We start from the raw sequence: 16,372 nt of genomic DNA, 5'->3' as shown, positions 1-16,372 counted from the left end.
TCCCAGGGGACATGAATGGCATGTGGAGGTCTGCAGCAAGAAGGGGAAATTGGTGGAAATTACACCGCCCCTTTCAGTTAGCAGAAAAATTCTAGCTCAAAAAAATCTACCTTGGAAGAAAAAAAACCACCCCCAAAACGTCAGGTTTTCTGGGGTGGGTAGGAATTAATACTCACCATCCAGATTGTTCAGGGAGATGACCATATCCAGATCGGCTCCAAGGATTTCGCCAAGCTGGTTCACTAGTGAAGTATCGTTGGCTGGGTACACAGCAATGTGGTCTCCAGATTCATACCTGGGGGGAGAAAACGACCAAGAGTTAGCTATGTCCCATCTCTTGCTTTGGAGCCTTCCTCCAATCTAGGCACGCATTTCTGAGGACTCTCTAGAAGTTCCAGCTAACTTTAAATCCTGCAACTTTAGGGATAGGATAAGCCCCAATGAAATCACTGATTTTAAAAAAAAAGCCAGGTGTCTGAAAGTGACCAATCAGCGTAAATTATCAATCTGCACTGAAGATTGTTCACAGGGCAGACTGGAATCTGGAATCAGTAAAGATCTATGTTCAGTTTCATAGGAGCATTTATTATTCTCTAATGAGCTTTATTTCTCCAGATCTGGAGAGAAAGCATACATATTTTCTAAAAATCTGGACACAAGTTTAAAGCACACACAGAATGGTTAACTCCTCCGTAAGTTCTACAACAACAACAAAACTGTTGTTGCTAAATGAGAATTTTCACCATGTTGTGGTCCTTTAAGACTCCAATACCTTGGATGCGCCCTTTTAATTAGGTCTGACTCTAATGCCCTTTTAGTGAAATCTTCGAATTAAACCACATTAAGCCACACAGGGAGGAAGTTAAAACTCTGCATACAACTCACTCTTTTACACTGCACACAAAATGTCACAAGTCAGAGGGCAGGAAGAGGAGGTACAGTACATCTCTCTACAATTCTGGGGTCACGTATGATCTTAAGTACACAGGATGACTAACCGCACAGAAGCAAAACATGTATTCGGCAAATTCTGTGCCACTTTCCAAAATCATCTAGCAAGCTCAATATAACGCAGGCGATAAAACTCTCGACTGTCATGTTCTCCATAGCCAACTTACCGGATTTTGGAACCGGTGATGTCCAGCTCCAGGTGCATCAGGTGCCGCTCTCCACCTTGATTTAGCTTCCGGTTTATCGTAACGGGGGCCAAGAAGGGGTTTTTGGCATCAAATGGCCTGGATGGAAATAACAAGACCGGTTTGGATTGTGCAGCTCCACTTAGATTTATCGTCTTATCTGGTTGGGGGTCACTCGCCACAATGCAATAGGGATCTTTAAACTCAACCTGTTATTCTGTTTCTGTAAAGCTTCATCCCTGACTAGCGAAGAGTCCAGTAGCACCTTTAAGACTAACCGACTTTATTGCAGCATAAGCTTTCGAGAGCCACAGCTCTCTTCGTCAGCATCTGGCAAAGAGAGCTGTGGCTCTCGAAAGCTTATGCTGCAATAAAGTCGGTTAGTCTTAAAGGTGCTACTGGACTCTCTGCTATTTTGCTACTGCAGACCAACACGGCTAACTCCTTTGGATCTCATCCCTGACTGGCAACGACGCTGGCTAGCTACACACACCAAGTCTAAAGCTGCCTACTTCCCCAGTGGCCTGATCCCATATCCAGCCACCATTCCACTCCTCTCAGCCCCAGCTCCTCAGCTGTATTGTAGGGATAATAATAACACTACCTTGTTCACCACTCTGGGTGGGGCACTAATCTGTCTAGAAGAGCAGTATATAAGGGCTATTATTGTTGTTATTGTTATTTCCCTTTGCTGCCTGGAGGATTTGGATCTTGCTAGGATTTGGATCCTGTCCACCGTTGTCTGCTCCTTGTTGTTTCAGGAAGTGCAGAAACAAGATAACACCCCTCAGACGCAAGGGACACCGCCACCAACCACCCAACCTTACTCCAAAGCAACGTAGCAAGCAAACACACTAATGCACTGATGGAATTCTTATGCACAACACGCCGAATGTGTCCCTGGCAAGTATTTCCCAATGCCGGTATGCATAGAGACAGGGGCTGAATGTGTTAAGTTGCACCCAGAGATTCTGAGCTTCCAGCTATACAATGAGAGGAGCTGTGGTTCAGTGGAAGAGCATCTGCTTGGCATGCAGAAGGTTCCGGGTTCAATCCCCACCATCTCCGATTAAAAGGACCAGGCAGGAGGTGATGTGAACGACTTCTACCCAGAGACCCAGGAGAGCCACTGTCAGTCGGATTAGACAATACTGACTTTGATAGACCAGTCATTAGGGCCAGTATAATGCTGCCACATGGGCTCACGTGCATTTTTCTGGTCTCACTGGGTAACGAGAACTAGAAATTGCAATCTTTAAAAAAAATCAAGATCCAGAGCACATTACCAAAGCTTCCCATGGATATTTTTTTAAAAAATTAAAACTTACGGCTTCTGATTCTCGTAGCTCTTGAGACGGCCCATTTCTCCAGTGTAAACCTTGTTCGCGTTGATGTCTTTGTGGATCACCAGCTCATACTGACGTATGCTGCGGGAGAACAGGAGAGAGGGGAGGAGAAGGTAACAGTAAGGACAAAAGGGAATTAAGGGGACAGCAGCAGCCAGTGGTTAGAGGGCTGGGGATAGTTCTGAGTAAGCTGCAAGCAGCAAACCAAGTCTGCTGTGCGTGGCAACATGCAGGAAGGATCCGGGGCCCCTTCCTCGACCCTCTGTATCCAGAAGAAACATACAGAAGAGGCTTCATTCAGGCTGTGGATTTATTTACTTATTTTATTTATACCTTGCCTTTCACCCCAAGGGGGACACAAAGCAGCTCATGTGTCATTCTCCTTTCCTCCATTTTATCCTCACAACAACCCTGCGGGGTAGCTTAGGATGACAGGGTGTGACTGGCCCAATGCCCCCTGGTGAATTTCCATGGGGATTTGAACCTGGGCCTCCCAAATCCTAGTCTGACACTCTAACCACTATGGATAGATTTGGCCTTTGTTTGGGCCAAGAATGAGCCTCAGACATCTTCGGGCTCGTATATGGTTCAGTTTCCCAAAACTTCCCAGGGGGTAACAACCTTGGCCATTTGTACAGGGGGAGACCACAGCAGAGATGCAGGAAGGACATATGTCTCCTGGATCCAAATCAACTCTCCATCCACCGGAACCATGGCGGCTTGCAACACCACTGCTGCCACCATCTCTTATCCCTGCACTCACCTGGATTCATCTCCCGTGGCCTCCACTCCAAAGTGCTCACACACTGCTGGCCAGAACTGCTCACGCCATGTGATGAAATCTTCTTCCAGGCTGCCAGAAGGAGAGGGGAAAAAACATGATGAAGGGAACTAACATGCCTTTTCCTGCCTAGAAAAGATCTCCCCCACCCCCATGTCCTCTTCCAAATTTTCTATACCACCAAATGCTTAAGAAGAGTCATGCAGAATAGAGCCCAAGGCCCATTGAGCCCAGAATCCTGGTTCCTGGAGAGGCCAAGTAGATGCCTTGGGAAGCCCACACAGGCCCAAGTCTCCCCCTGTTGTTACTATTTGCAATGGGGCAAAACGGCTGCAGCTTATTGGTACAGTTTAGGCTCTTCGTGTGGAAGTCCTTGAGTTCAATCCCCAGCTCCTCAGTTAACAGATCTCAGGAAGTGGGTGTCAAGAAAAACCTTCCACGCCTTGAGACCCTGGAGGCCTGTTGTCAGCCAGAAAAAAAGCGCTGACCTAGATGAACCAAGAGACTGATTCAGTAGCAGACAACCTTGTATTCTCAGCTTCAAGGACTGGGTCGGCAACATTTTTCAGTCTTTCCTAATCTAGACTCTAAAATCTCTATCACGAGTCAGCAAGAAGGCTTTAAGCAACAATTGCCTGCAAGCACAGACATCGTTTCGAATTGGATACAGAATGCAGTATTCTACCTGCAACTAGAAACAAAAGTTAGCTGCTCTATCCGGATGCTCTACAACCTTAAACATAGCACCTGGAGAGAGAGGCAATACAAGCAGCACCCAAGAATCACCCCTCTGGGGGTTTTGATTTCATGTGCAAAGTTTCTAGTCCTCAAGGCTGCAGAAATGGGTTTGAATGCAGGTAGGCATGGCCTGATGAAACTTTAGTAACCAAAGCAAGGGCTGAATAAGATTTCTAGTGGTTGTGGAGTTTCTGTACCCTGCAGCTCCTCTACTTCCTGCCCTATGAGCAGAAAAAAAGTATAGAAAATAAGCATATTTATGCAAAGCTAGTTTAGGGGTGCAATTCAAAGTCCGGGTTTTTACCTTTAAGCCCTAAATGAACCAACAGTCCACAGGCTGTGCTTCTGCTACCTGGCAAGAACATGTTCAAATCCTAAGTAGTAGAAATGCCATACTTTGTTACCTCTCTCTTTCAAGTTTTATTTAAAAAATATGTTAGGTTATGCACACATCTACACAATGTTTCCTTACCATTAACTGATTTAAAAACCCTCAACAATTACACATTGTAACTAATATTTCAGCTAACCTATGCCTTAGTTAAGAAAGACAACTATGAAAGCATTACAGTGATATGTCAAAACCCTGAATTGCAAAAAAAGAGAAGTAATGCTAGACTGGCCCGCCAGCCAACTGGCGATCCTCGGTCCACATGGCCACTCACTTCCCATCATCGTCCCCTAGGCCGAGCTCAAAGATCCGCTGGGCACCGAGCTCCTCCAGTCGCTTGTCCACATATTTCCCCATGGCGTTGAAATGTTCATATGTTTTATTTCCAAGTCCAAATACCTGGAAGGCACCAAAGAGGTTGGCCAGTTCAGATGCAGCCAAGTCCAGAGAAGAAAAACTGGAATTCCAAGCTGCCAGGGCACTGTGACATGATGGAGCTATAGCAGTGATTCACAATCTGAGAACCAGCGAAATGCGGCAGTTAGAGCATCGGACTAGGATCTGAGAGATCCAGGTTCGAATCCCGAATCTGCCACAGAAGCTCGCTGGGTGACCTTGCCCATCACACACTGTCAGTCTAACCTACCTCACAGACTTGTTGTGAGGATAAAACAGTGGAAAGAGTGATGTGAGATGCTTTGGGTCCCCATTTGGAGAGGAAGGTGGGGTATAAATAAATAAACTGGATTTTCCCTGTGTAGGCAGAACAATTGTGAGTAACAGCTACAGTGCTCCATGATGGCGCAATATCCCAGCAATGTGTGGATGTAGCTCTGATTGCAAATTGGCCAATACATTGTTTGCACAAGTGGACGCTGGGAGTGACCAGGCCCATGCCAAAACTGAATTTCTGCTGGCAGGATATGACCCAGCCCTTCTGCGGCCTACCCGTGGGAGAAAGAAATGCCCAGAGCATTTCCCACCTCATACAGCATCAAAAGACACCAGCCTGCAGGTGCAGCTGAGAGACAGCAGGGGGCATCTTGGCATGGGTGAGACCCCCTCAGGCCCCTTCAGGCACATGAAGCCCCCTCTAGTTCAATCAATGCCCAGGAGCCAGCTGTATGGCATCATAGTTGGATAAGAACAAGGAGACCCAGGTTCAAACTCCTGCTACACCACGAAATTTACTGGGGGACTTTGAGTCAGACTTAAGAGTCCCTACATGAGATAAATTGCACAAGGACACTCAAGTGAAGGGAGATGCAATGTTAGCTGGGAAGGGTAATTCATCTCTCTAGAGCTAGCAAAGATTGCTCCTTAGAGGGTTTGTTTATTTCATCTTGGCCTTCCTGAAGTTTCTGTCAATTTCACCTCCCCTTGGGAGAGGTGAGGAGGAAATATACAAACCCTCTGAGGAGCATCTTTGTGCCTGCTCTAGAGAGGTGAAACTGATGGAGCCTTCCGATTTGTCTTTTAAAACTTGACTTCCCAGACAACATCGCATCCTCCTTCACATGAGCGTCCTCGTGTAATTCGTCTTGTGTAGAGAGAATCTCAGTCTCTCTCTCAGCTTTTTTATTAAAAGTTTTATATAACTGAAGACAAACTTTTAAAAAAACTACAATACACATATACTAATCAAACAAACAAAAACAACTAATCAACAACTAAAAAAAAGCATACATAATGCAGAAAAAAACCAGAAACAGCAAAAACAATCTAAACGAAAAGATTTCCGATTTTCTCCAAAACAAATACTCGTATCATGTCAAATATACACTTTTTCTTCGTAAGGATTTAACAGCTCTCTTTTTTCTAATGTCAAAATCCCTTAATCCAGAAATCCAGATATCATCAAATGGTTATCTATTTCATATAAGTAGTCTATGAAGGATTTCCATTCATCAACAAATGAACTTAACTGACTTTTAATCAGTGAAGTAAACTTTGCCTTCAGTTTTGTAAAGATAAAATTAGGGAGGGGAGAACCCTGGGCAGCACCCTGAGCTCTATGGATGGAAGGCAAAATTTTTAAATCTCATCAATAAACGACAAACCTAGCAGAATATATTCTCTAGTGCCAGGAGTACACACCATGCTCCAATTCTGCCAGAGGACAAAGAAAAGTGAAAAATTTAGAGCTGGGTGCAGAATTCACCTCTCCTGTAAAAGAAGAAGCAAGTTTCTAGCCCTTATTAAGACATGCTTGGAAGCTCAAAGACGTCTCAATAGTTAGGGGTTGGTGTCTAGCAGAGCCCCTTTAAGTTCATTGCCTACATTGGCTTCAGGCTTCTAAGTTTCCAGAGGCCCAGTTCTGGCTTAACACCCTGGGAGCGGAATGTCCGGCTCAGCTAATTAACTGCACCTGCAAGCTGTTGCCGAGGGAAAGGGCCTTGAGAGACAAGGGAGTCTCAGCTCTGCAAGTCCTCCTCTCAGTTCTCAGGCTAGTAACGCTGATTGCAAGAATACCTCCGATTGGCAATCAATCATAGAAATGATGGCTCCTCTCAGCCCTCAAAAAGAAGCTCAAAGAAGCTCTGAACTCGAACAACACACTCACTCGAGACTTCGTTGGACTCCATGCTAACCTTTCCAGCAGCACGTGAGAGACTCTGCTCTGTGCCAGGCCTGATGACCAGAACTGCCTGGTATAGTTTATGGACTATGGTTGTGAGTATGAGCCTCAAGCTTTCTTCAGAGAAATGCTAAGTTAGCCAGCTTTATGTTTTAGTCAGTTAGCTACAGTTAGAATAGCCAAGCTTTTATTGTTTTAAATGCCTTTTGCTTGTGCCTTAATAGAGTGGTCCCTGCTCCCTGCATACACTCTTCTGAATTAATAAATATCTTTATATGTAAGCCTTGTGTCTGTGAGTGACTGACCGAGTGTGTGCAGAGTCCCCCAGGTTGGAAAAGAACCCGGAGACCGGTGAGTCTCAACAGAGGGGTGAGCAATTCTTCCCGGAGGCCTGCGAGGGGTCCGAGTGGCTGTAAGCAGCACTTGAAGCGGCAGGCGGGAGGTAGCCCTTTTGACCCCCCCCCCCCCGCCGCCCCCGGACAGTTGGTTGAAAAACGTCAGCGGTTGCAGGAATAACTGAAACTCTCCTGCGTACCTCCTGTATGATTCAAACGTATATAAAATTTGCGTACGTTGCTAAACTGAGCTTTTTATAGGACAGTTTAGATTGCCAGCTTGTAACTCTTTTTGTGCCAGACAAAAAAAATCAGGGCAGAGAAGGTAGGAGGTGCATCACAGGGTCAGAAGAACAGCAGGATTTGGGTTCAGGGTCTGAAGAAGGGACTTCTGACTCTCAAAAGTCTACACTATGAAAATCTTGTTGGTCTCTCAAGATGCCACTGTACCCCAATCCTGCTGCTCCACATTGTTTTATGCATCGTGTGTCATAATCGAGGCTAAGGTAGGAGACAGCAAGGGTTCACCCACAGGAGCACGACTCCAGCCACAGAACAGGCTAGCTAAGGCAGGTTCCTGGGTAATGTCTGGCTGAGCTTATGAACAGCTGGCGGCATAAAAAACAGATTGTCACAGCTCATAATTCAATTGCAGAAAGGAGCAGATTAATTTGGGTAAGCAGATCGGATTCGGAAGGGACAGAGCAGGCTAAATACTTCTCTCAAATTGGCCAGGGATGGCAGGGGGTGGGGCTTCTTCTTTTAACATTAACAAACAGCCAAGTAGGGTTCTGTATTGATTTTGCAGAGGTCTGCTGCCCAGCATCCAATGCCCTGAATCCTTCCCTCCAGCCTCGCCTCTCGCCCCCCTGCCAAGCACAGGTGAAAGAGCAAGACTTGCACTCCTCAAAACGCTCCTCGGCTGTGCACCCAAGGCATGAGCAGTCGAGCACAGCTACGAAGAGACTCACTGCATATTTGATGCCTGAAAGGTTGGCGCTTGTCTCCTGCAGCCAATCGTAGAAGTCTTGGGCATTGTCCGTGGGGTCTCCTTCCCCGTAGGTGGCCATGCAGAAAACCGCCAGCGACTTCTCTATCTCAGTGAGGCGACTCAGGTCAGACTAGGAAAGAGGGGAACCAAAAACAGAGTTATTTCCTGAGCGTATTGCAGTTCTTTTCATCAAGCCAGTGCCTCTCCTTATCAAGTCCCCTGGTGGTGCGCGTGCATGTGTGTGAATTTTGCTACAGGTTTTGATCACTATCAATTATTTTACACCCCCATTTAACCGTTTAATAGTTAATGACTGACAACTAATTGAATATAAGCTCTTTCTACTGAAAACCAAGCCTTGAATCTTATAAAGTACTGTGCACACTAAAATATGGATTGATATTTGAGCTAAGCTAAAGGCAAGGTTTTGAACTTCACAAGGCTGAAGTTATTTAGTCTGAATGGGCCACCTTTCCTCCATCAAGGAATTCGAGTCGGGGGGGGGCAGCATCTCATCAAGGTGGCCACACCAAGTCCCCCTGCCCCCCCCAAACACACCGGGATCCAAAAGGGATTCTGAAAGATGTTTGCATTGGGACATGCTACTTTAGACAGCCCTCATCTCAAAAGGGAATTGGGTCATAATTGCACAAAGAATTCCTAAAAGAGTCAAGGGGTCTTTTTTTCACTTGAGAAGACACAGCGAGGCTTATAAAATTATGAACCGTGGCAAGAAACTTTTTCGTCATATAATATGTGGCGTCAACCAGGGCCAGAGCCATTTTGGCTCTGCCTCTGGCCTGGGGGAACGCTCTCCCAGTCGAGACCCGGGCCCTGCGAGACTTATTACAGTTCCACCGGGCCTATAAAACAGAGTTGTTCCGCCAGGCCTATGAGAACAGCTGAGGAACTGGTGAACTACCCTGCAGGTCCCTGGCCTGTTTCGTTCCGCTCCACTGTCTGATGAGATCGGTTATGCCTTCCCAGAATATGTATTGATATTTTATTGTTTTATGATTTTAAACTGTAATTCATTGTATTTATCATATATATATCTTTTGAAATTGTGGCTTTATGATGTTGTGACCCGCCCTGAGCCAGCTTGCTCAGGTGTGATATAAATCCAACAAAGAAATGAATGAATGAACGAATGAACTAACAAAGGAACAAACAAACGAACGAACGTAGCTTCAGGATTTCCTCCTGCAACGTACTCAGGGATGTGCCACCACCAGAAGCCTCTAGTTTCAGCACGTTTTCAAGAAAAGGATTAGACAAATTCAGCAGTCTAATTGGCCCAGCTGAGCCTCAGCTTATTAGAGCTCGGAGACTAAGCAGAGTCAGCCATGGTTAGAACTTGGACGGGAAACCACCAAGGAAGACTAAGGTTGCTACACAGAAGGCCACGGCAAACCACCTCTGCTCCTATCTTTCCTGGAATGTCTTGTGGATGGGGTTGCCACAAGTTGGTTGTGACTCGACGGCACGTTCCTCTTCTAGACAAATTTACAAGGGATAGAGGTCTATAGTTAATGGCGGTCAGTCCCAAGTGGCTCAACCATCCTCCAGAAATTTGCCCACAAGCACCAGCTGCAGGGAGGGCAGAGGCTGGAAAGGCCATTTGCCATCATTCCCCACTTGCAAGCTTCCCAGAGGTACCGGAGTGACCACGGTTGAAAACCAGATGCTGGACTAGAAGAATCCACTTGGGTCTGATCTGGTGAGGTTCTGACTTATTAGACAGCTTACTCTGAAGGATTTGCTTTCAGGGCTGGCCCACGGTCAAGGTAAAAAGCTGACGCTGCTAGGAACATACCAAGTCGTACTCCTCTGGGTCGGCAGACATGCCCCGCATGCCGTACCGATGGGCATCTTTGGCCAGGCGGTTGGCGAACTCTTCACCAGTCCCTGTCTGAGAGCCATAGAACACCACAATGTTTCTTCCCTAGAAGAGGAGCCAAAAAAGAATTGGGAGTTAGCAATGGGTCCAAAAATGTCTGTACTGGAATTGCTCATTCACACTCAGCCTTTGCTATTCCAGGGTCCTGATATGGGAGGTGGCAAGCCTGGGTCAAGGTGACATTCTTTGCTTATCAGTCCTCCAGGGCTAGAACAGACTTATCTGCAGGAAACAGGAGAAGAATGATAAAGTGCTCCCTGGACTGGAATGCTTCGGACTGCAGGCGAAATCACAAAACTTCTTGTATACGCTGGTTTTTAGGTGTAGGTATCCCCCACCCACCCCCACACATGCAGTTTTGTGATTTCGCCTGCAGTCCGAAGCATTCCAGTCCAGGGACTTTAGCCCTGACATGCTAAATTTCTACAAAATAGAAGAGTTCAGTAGCACCTTTAAGACGAACCAACTTTACTGTAGCATAAGCTTTTGAGAACCACAGTTCTCTTCGTCAGATGCATGCATCTGACAAATGCATAATTTGTGGTTCTCGAAAGCTTATGCTACAGTAAAGTTGGTTTGTCTTAAAGGTGCCACTGGTCTCTTTTCTATTTTGCTATTGCAGACTAACACGGCTAACTCCTCTGGATAAATTTCTACAGGCAGTGATTTTTTTTTTAGCTGTACACTGGGAGAGTGATGGAGGTTGCATGTTTGAAACCCAAGAATTGACATCCCCATATCTGCTACAAGGGCCTCATCTACCCTTTTTTATGCTTTCAGGGCACCAGACTTTCCATGGTTTTACTTGAACGCCTCTACAGTTGCCGGTTAATCATCCATCAAAGTGATTTCTTCTGTTGCTTTGTGGAGTCGGTTGGCTTTACTGACTTTTTACGCATGTATAAAGTATTTACTTTTGTCATAAAATGATTTGGGCATGTGTTTTGGAAAATGTGGCTTATATCCCAACTAGCCACAGTTACCCCAAAACAAGGGAACCGGGCTTGAAGGTGAACCCCCTTGTGACATCAGCCAAGGACAACAACACAAAAGAGTCCAGGACTAACATACCGTCTTCTTCATTTTTTCAATAAAGCTGCTCTCAGTGGTCGATGCTGATCTGGAAGACAGAAAGTGGAAGAAACACATTCAAGTGTCTGTATTCACTGCCATACATCAAAATGGTAACGCTAGGGGCTGGATCTCTGGTAGACCAAGATCCCAAGAAATTCAGCAATTCAGTTCTTTCTATTTCTATTTTTTAAAAATGCAAAGGCCAGACAGTCATTTACCTGGTCTCCCCCATCTCAATCAGAGAGCAGACTCAAACAGCCAGTCACCTGGTCACCTGCAGAGAACAGAGCACTACCTCCAGGTGACCAGACAAGGACACGTCTGTAAACTGGAGAGACTGATTCCCATTTTGCCCCCTTTTCAGTCTGCTCAAGGACCACTTGTTCGTAACATAGGCACGGGTTAGCTGATGGGCTAGTAAAACCTTTTGTGGGCTAGTAATGTCTATATACTAAAAGCTATAACTATGGTTACACTCTATGACATTACTATTATAAAAAAGATCCCCAGGTTCAGACCTACCACAAATTCATTGGACAGCCTACCGGCCCAGGGGTGATGAAAGGACAAGCTAACACAAGCTAAGCACTTCTAACATCATTAAGCCAATTTATCTGCATGATTTTGAACATTTATATTCCGCTTGGAAAGCAGATCTAGGTGGCTGCACATGGGAGTGCACACAAGAGCCCTGTGAGGTAGGTGCCTACAACGGCACCTAGGGAAATTGGTCCAGAGGAGTTAGCCATGTTAGTCTGTAGTAGCAAAATAGTAGAGTCCAGTAGCACCTTTAAGACTAACCAACTTTATTGTAGCATAAGCTTGCGAGAGCCACAGCTCTTTTAGTCAGATGCAAGAAGATGCCCAGAACAGAGGCCTAACACCAGGTCATCTGACAAAGAGAGCTGCGGCTCTCGAAAGCTTATGCTACAATAAAGTTGGTTAGTCTTAAAGGTGCTACTGGACTCTCAACTATTTTCCTAGGGAAACTGACAGCCAAAGAGGGATTTGAAACTGGCATCTTCCAGTCCAAATTTGATACTCTGTGCGCTACACTAGAGTGGCTGCCGGTATTAAGTATATTAAATACAGTCATATTGAGTTTCTTTGACTTAAAACCCAGTGCCAAGCTTTCTTAGTCTTATTTTGTAGTAATTTCTTGAATGCCTTCATAAAAACCATTAGTACTTTTATTTCTGCCATAAAGTCTTCTGGAAGGTATGGGAGCATCTTGAAATCACAAGGAATCTTTTAAAAGGCTTTCCTGCACAAGTCGCAGCCTAGAAGCATTTGGAAAAAAAACACAGGTACATAGGGAAAGTAGAGCAATCCCCCGAGGGCCAGCTGTCGATTGGAGGGCAGAGGAGCCTGGACAAGGCGCACCCCTCCGGGAGGAGGGGAAAAGATACACTTCTTTAAGCAAGCCTCCTTCCTCTTCTGTCACTACCCCTAGTGTGAAATAGGAGATTCCCCCAGAAGCCCCCAAGGTAATCCCCAATTTCTGGAGGGAGTGGGTGGGCAAAAGTCTCCGAGTAGCATGGTGTACTCTGCTAGGCCGGGTGCCTCTACCCGAAGGAGAGCTATTTCTGGAAGACCATTGCACATGCACACACACACACACACACTAGCCCGTCCAGCCTCCTCTGCTTCCTGGACACATTTTGGGCAGGCTGGGGAAACTGGAACGAGAAGCCATCTGGGTTGCATTAGCCAGGTGCTCTTTGGTTGCAGAACCCTCTGGGAAGACTGGTTTGCTCTAGCCAAGTTCTCTTGAGCAGACCGCGGGTAAAAACAAGGTGGGGCCACGGCACCCATTCCGCCAGCACTCTCTGGCCTCCTACAAACACAGCCCTATACGCAAGAAGGCCAGCTGGGCCTGGTCAAACGAGTGGGTTAAGCTTCCAAACTCCACTTCTAATGCAATGGCCGAAGCCAGCAGCCCCTCACAAGCACTGCTTCTGATGGCACAGAAGAAGGGCGAGCCACGTGACGGCTCTCCGAAAGCTGGTCCTCAGCTGTAACACATCTGGCAGTGGGAAGGAAGCGAATCCCGCAGCAGGGCCTTGAGAGTGGAGAACCGAGGAAAGGGGAGGGGGAAGGAAGGACAGCTTCATTTGATCCCGTTTCAGGCAGTGAGCCCGTTTCTCCCACTCCCTTCTTCCTATTGGCTAAAACGCAGCAGTGGAGCCAAGAGAAGGGACGTGGGATCTGTGCCTCACTCACAATGGAAGAAAAAAATGTGTGGTCCAGCTTTCCAGCAGGGAGCAGGAAGAAAACAGAAAGAGGGCCAGCTATGGATTTAAAGGGGAGGAACCAAACTAAGCAAGAAGGAGCCAATGTCAGAACTTGATAGAGAAGGACGGAGCCTGACTGGAATGGGGAGGACACAAAAACTGAAGGGCACCACGGAAAACTGCAGTAGTGGAAAGATACAAGATCTTCCACAAAGAAAGTTGCTTACCTTTAACCGTTTTAAAATTAAAAGTAAACCGTGCTACTAAACTTGTACTCTATTGACATAAGAACAACACAAGTTACTGTTGAAAGTGCACTGTGCTTTAAGGTCAATAAATACAGCAATAAATACTAAATTCAGAGAAGTATCTGCCTTATACACTAACCATTGAGCAATCAAGTCATATACAATCAATATTAAACAATGTTCCCATCCAAATAGATTTCTCACATCCAATTTTATAGCATCGTTCTGCAAAGGATCAAAAGACCACGTCCTGCTGAGAAGCATCTCTTCTTCCTGCTTAGGCGTGTGAACATCCGGCTGGCAATGCATACGGTAATAATGGGTGGGCCCAGGTCAAGGTAATTCTATATCAGTAGGTCTTGTGTAAATACTTTCCTGATTTATATCTTCTTTTCTTTTCTTTCAGATGTGTGTGAATCTCTCCCAGAAATGTCCAAGAATGGGCCACCGGTCCAACGGGGAAAATCCCCAAAGGTGCTTGTTAAGCCGTCAGAATATTTCACAGTCCAATATAGACCCCGACTATGCATTTTAAGATCCGGCACAGAGGACATTGCAATAGAATATACCAGGGCTGCAATGCTGGAAGTATTTATTGACTCTTTGCATCCTTGAAAAAGAACACAATTCGAAACAGGGAACGAGCTAGCAGCCTGTTGGACGCTGCGTGGAGATTATATGGTTTGTGTATATTGGACTGGACGGCTTAGCAAGCACCTTTGGGGATTTTCCCTGTTGGACCGGCGACCCGTTTTTGGATATTTCTGGGAGAGATTCACACGCATCGGAAAGAAAACAAGATATAAATCGGGAAAGTATTTACACAAGATCTACCAACATAGACTTAACTTGACCTGGGGACACCCATTATTACAGTATGCATTGTCAGCCAGATATTCACGTGCCTAAGCAGGAAGAAGAGGAGATTCTCAGCAGGACATGGTCTTTTGATGCTTTGCAAAATGATGTTATAAAATTGGATGTGAGAAATCTATTTGGATGGGAACATTGTTTAATATTGATTGTGTAGGACTGGATTGCTCAATGGTTAGAGTATTAAAAATATATTTATCTGAATTTAGTATTTATTGACCTTAAAGCACAGTGCACTTTCAACAGTAACTTGTGATGTTCTTATGTCTATAGAGTAAAAGTCTGGTAGCACGGTGTACTTTAATTATAAAATGGTTAAAGATCAGCAACTTTCTCTATGGATAATCTTGTATTTTTCCATTGCTGTGGAAAGGGGAGGAGTCAGGTCAGAATTTTTGTAGATTCAAGGCACTGTGGATATATATAAAGACCACGCAGGACTGGGGTATTAGAAGCTATTCCAGGAAACGCTGCTCTAGTTTTACTGACCATTTGCAACCAAAAGCATGCCAGAGAAGCCACATGCAGAAACATAATTGCCCATGCTCCTGTTTACCAACTGCAGAACAGCATTCTACAAAAGAGAGGGTGCTTTTTTGGTACCTTCTAACATTCTAGCCAATGGATGCAAAGACAAGGACTCAGGCAGACAGCATTGTTAAGATAACCACTAACATTTTAATATCAGCGTGTTATTAAACACATCAGTCTACTCTGACCAAGGCATCTGCTGGTTTGTGCTGATTTCCAGTGCACCTCCCCTTCAAATCTCAGAAGCTAAGCAGGGTTGGCCTTAGTTAGTAATTGGATGGGAGACTTCCAACGAAGACCAGGGTTGCAGACGCAAGCAATGGCAAACCACCTCTGATAGTCTCTTGCCATGAAAACCCCACTAGGGCTCACCATAAGTCAGCTATGACTTGAAGGCACTCTCCACCACTACACCCTTTAGTTCAGAAGGAAAACTTTAGGAGACCAACAGGCCACGCTCTTGGTTGCTTTAGAGGCCAAGCTGAATCAGGAGACAATGGGTGTGGCTCTGGACCCCAGGTGACAATCAATAATATGTGGCAGCAACAGCAGTGCACTAGGACTGAGGAGACCTGGGTTCAAATTCTCCCACAAAGCTTACCAGCTGACCTTAGGCCAGCCATGCTCCCTCAGCCTCCACTTCCTCACAGGGCTGTTGAAAGAATGAATATGGAAGCAAGGAGAACCACATATGCCGGGGTGGACAACCTTTGGGGGCCCGCAAGAACCTTTGGATTTTTGAGAGGGGATAGTAAGTACCACGGGAAGTCGAGTTAAACCTGAAATGGCTGCCTGAGGAAGCAAAGCTGAACAGAACAGCTTCCTCCTCACATCTCATGGGAAGGAGGAGATCCTGAAGAGGAAATAGAACCACGCACTAAGGAAAGTAAGAGATTAACAGATCTTCTTCCCTGGCTGATGCCTCAGAGTCCTCAACAGGGATCTTGGCTATTTTCCTGAGAATTCAGGGTCCTCGCTAGAATGTAAGAGTCCCAGTGGATCAACCTCCTCCTCAGAGGCAGCTCCCACAGGAGATAAAATGTGAAAACCTGCAGAGGATTTTAACAAGCACATGTACCAGATGTGACTTGATACAAAACTCCTGGCAGCCTTGCCAACAACCATTCAAGGCGGCTGCCATTCAGAGGTCCAAGCAATATACTTGGTGGTGTCCTCTGGAGTTAGACAAGAGGTTGGGTCAAGATGGGTAGGCGTG

The 16,372-nt window shown here is 45.8% G+C and overlaps 1 protein-coding gene across 2 annotated transcripts in view; it reads right to left on the bottom strand.

Annotated features, from left to right (window-relative positions):
- LOC129344422 (NADPH--cytochrome P450 reductase) overlaps positions 1-16,372 on the bottom strand; it is a 68,429-nt gene that overhangs the window by 11,301 nt on the left and 40,756 nt on the right. For both annotated transcript variants that reach the window (XM_055001036.1, XM_055001037.1), the window contains exons 3-10: positions 11,268-11,316; positions 10,113-10,241; positions 8,277-8,426; positions 4,667-4,791; positions 3,246-3,335; positions 2,465-2,563; positions 1,119-1,235; positions 177-295 (exon numbers count right to left, since the gene is read on the bottom strand). In XM_055001036.1, coding sequence (XP_054857011.1) covers positions 177-295; positions 1,119-1,235; positions 2,465-2,563; positions 3,246-3,335; positions 4,667-4,791; positions 8,277-8,426; positions 10,113-10,241; positions 11,268-11,316 — 878 coding nt within the window. The remainder of the gene's footprint in view (positions 1-176; positions 296-1,118; positions 1,236-2,464; positions 2,564-3,245; positions 3,336-4,666; positions 4,792-8,276; positions 8,427-10,112; positions 10,242-11,267; positions 11,317-16,372) is intronic.

This window comes from Eublepharis macularius, chromosome 17, assembly GCF_028583425.1.
Source record: "Eublepharis macularius isolate TG4126 chromosome 17, MPM_Emac_v1.0, whole genome shotgun sequence".
Classification (NCBI taxonomy): Eukaryota; Metazoa; Chordata; class Lepidosauria; order Squamata; family Eublepharidae; genus Eublepharis; species Eublepharis macularius.
The sequence above is the reverse complement of the archived record's forward strand: the minus strand, read 5'-3'. Positions and strand labels throughout refer to the sequence as shown.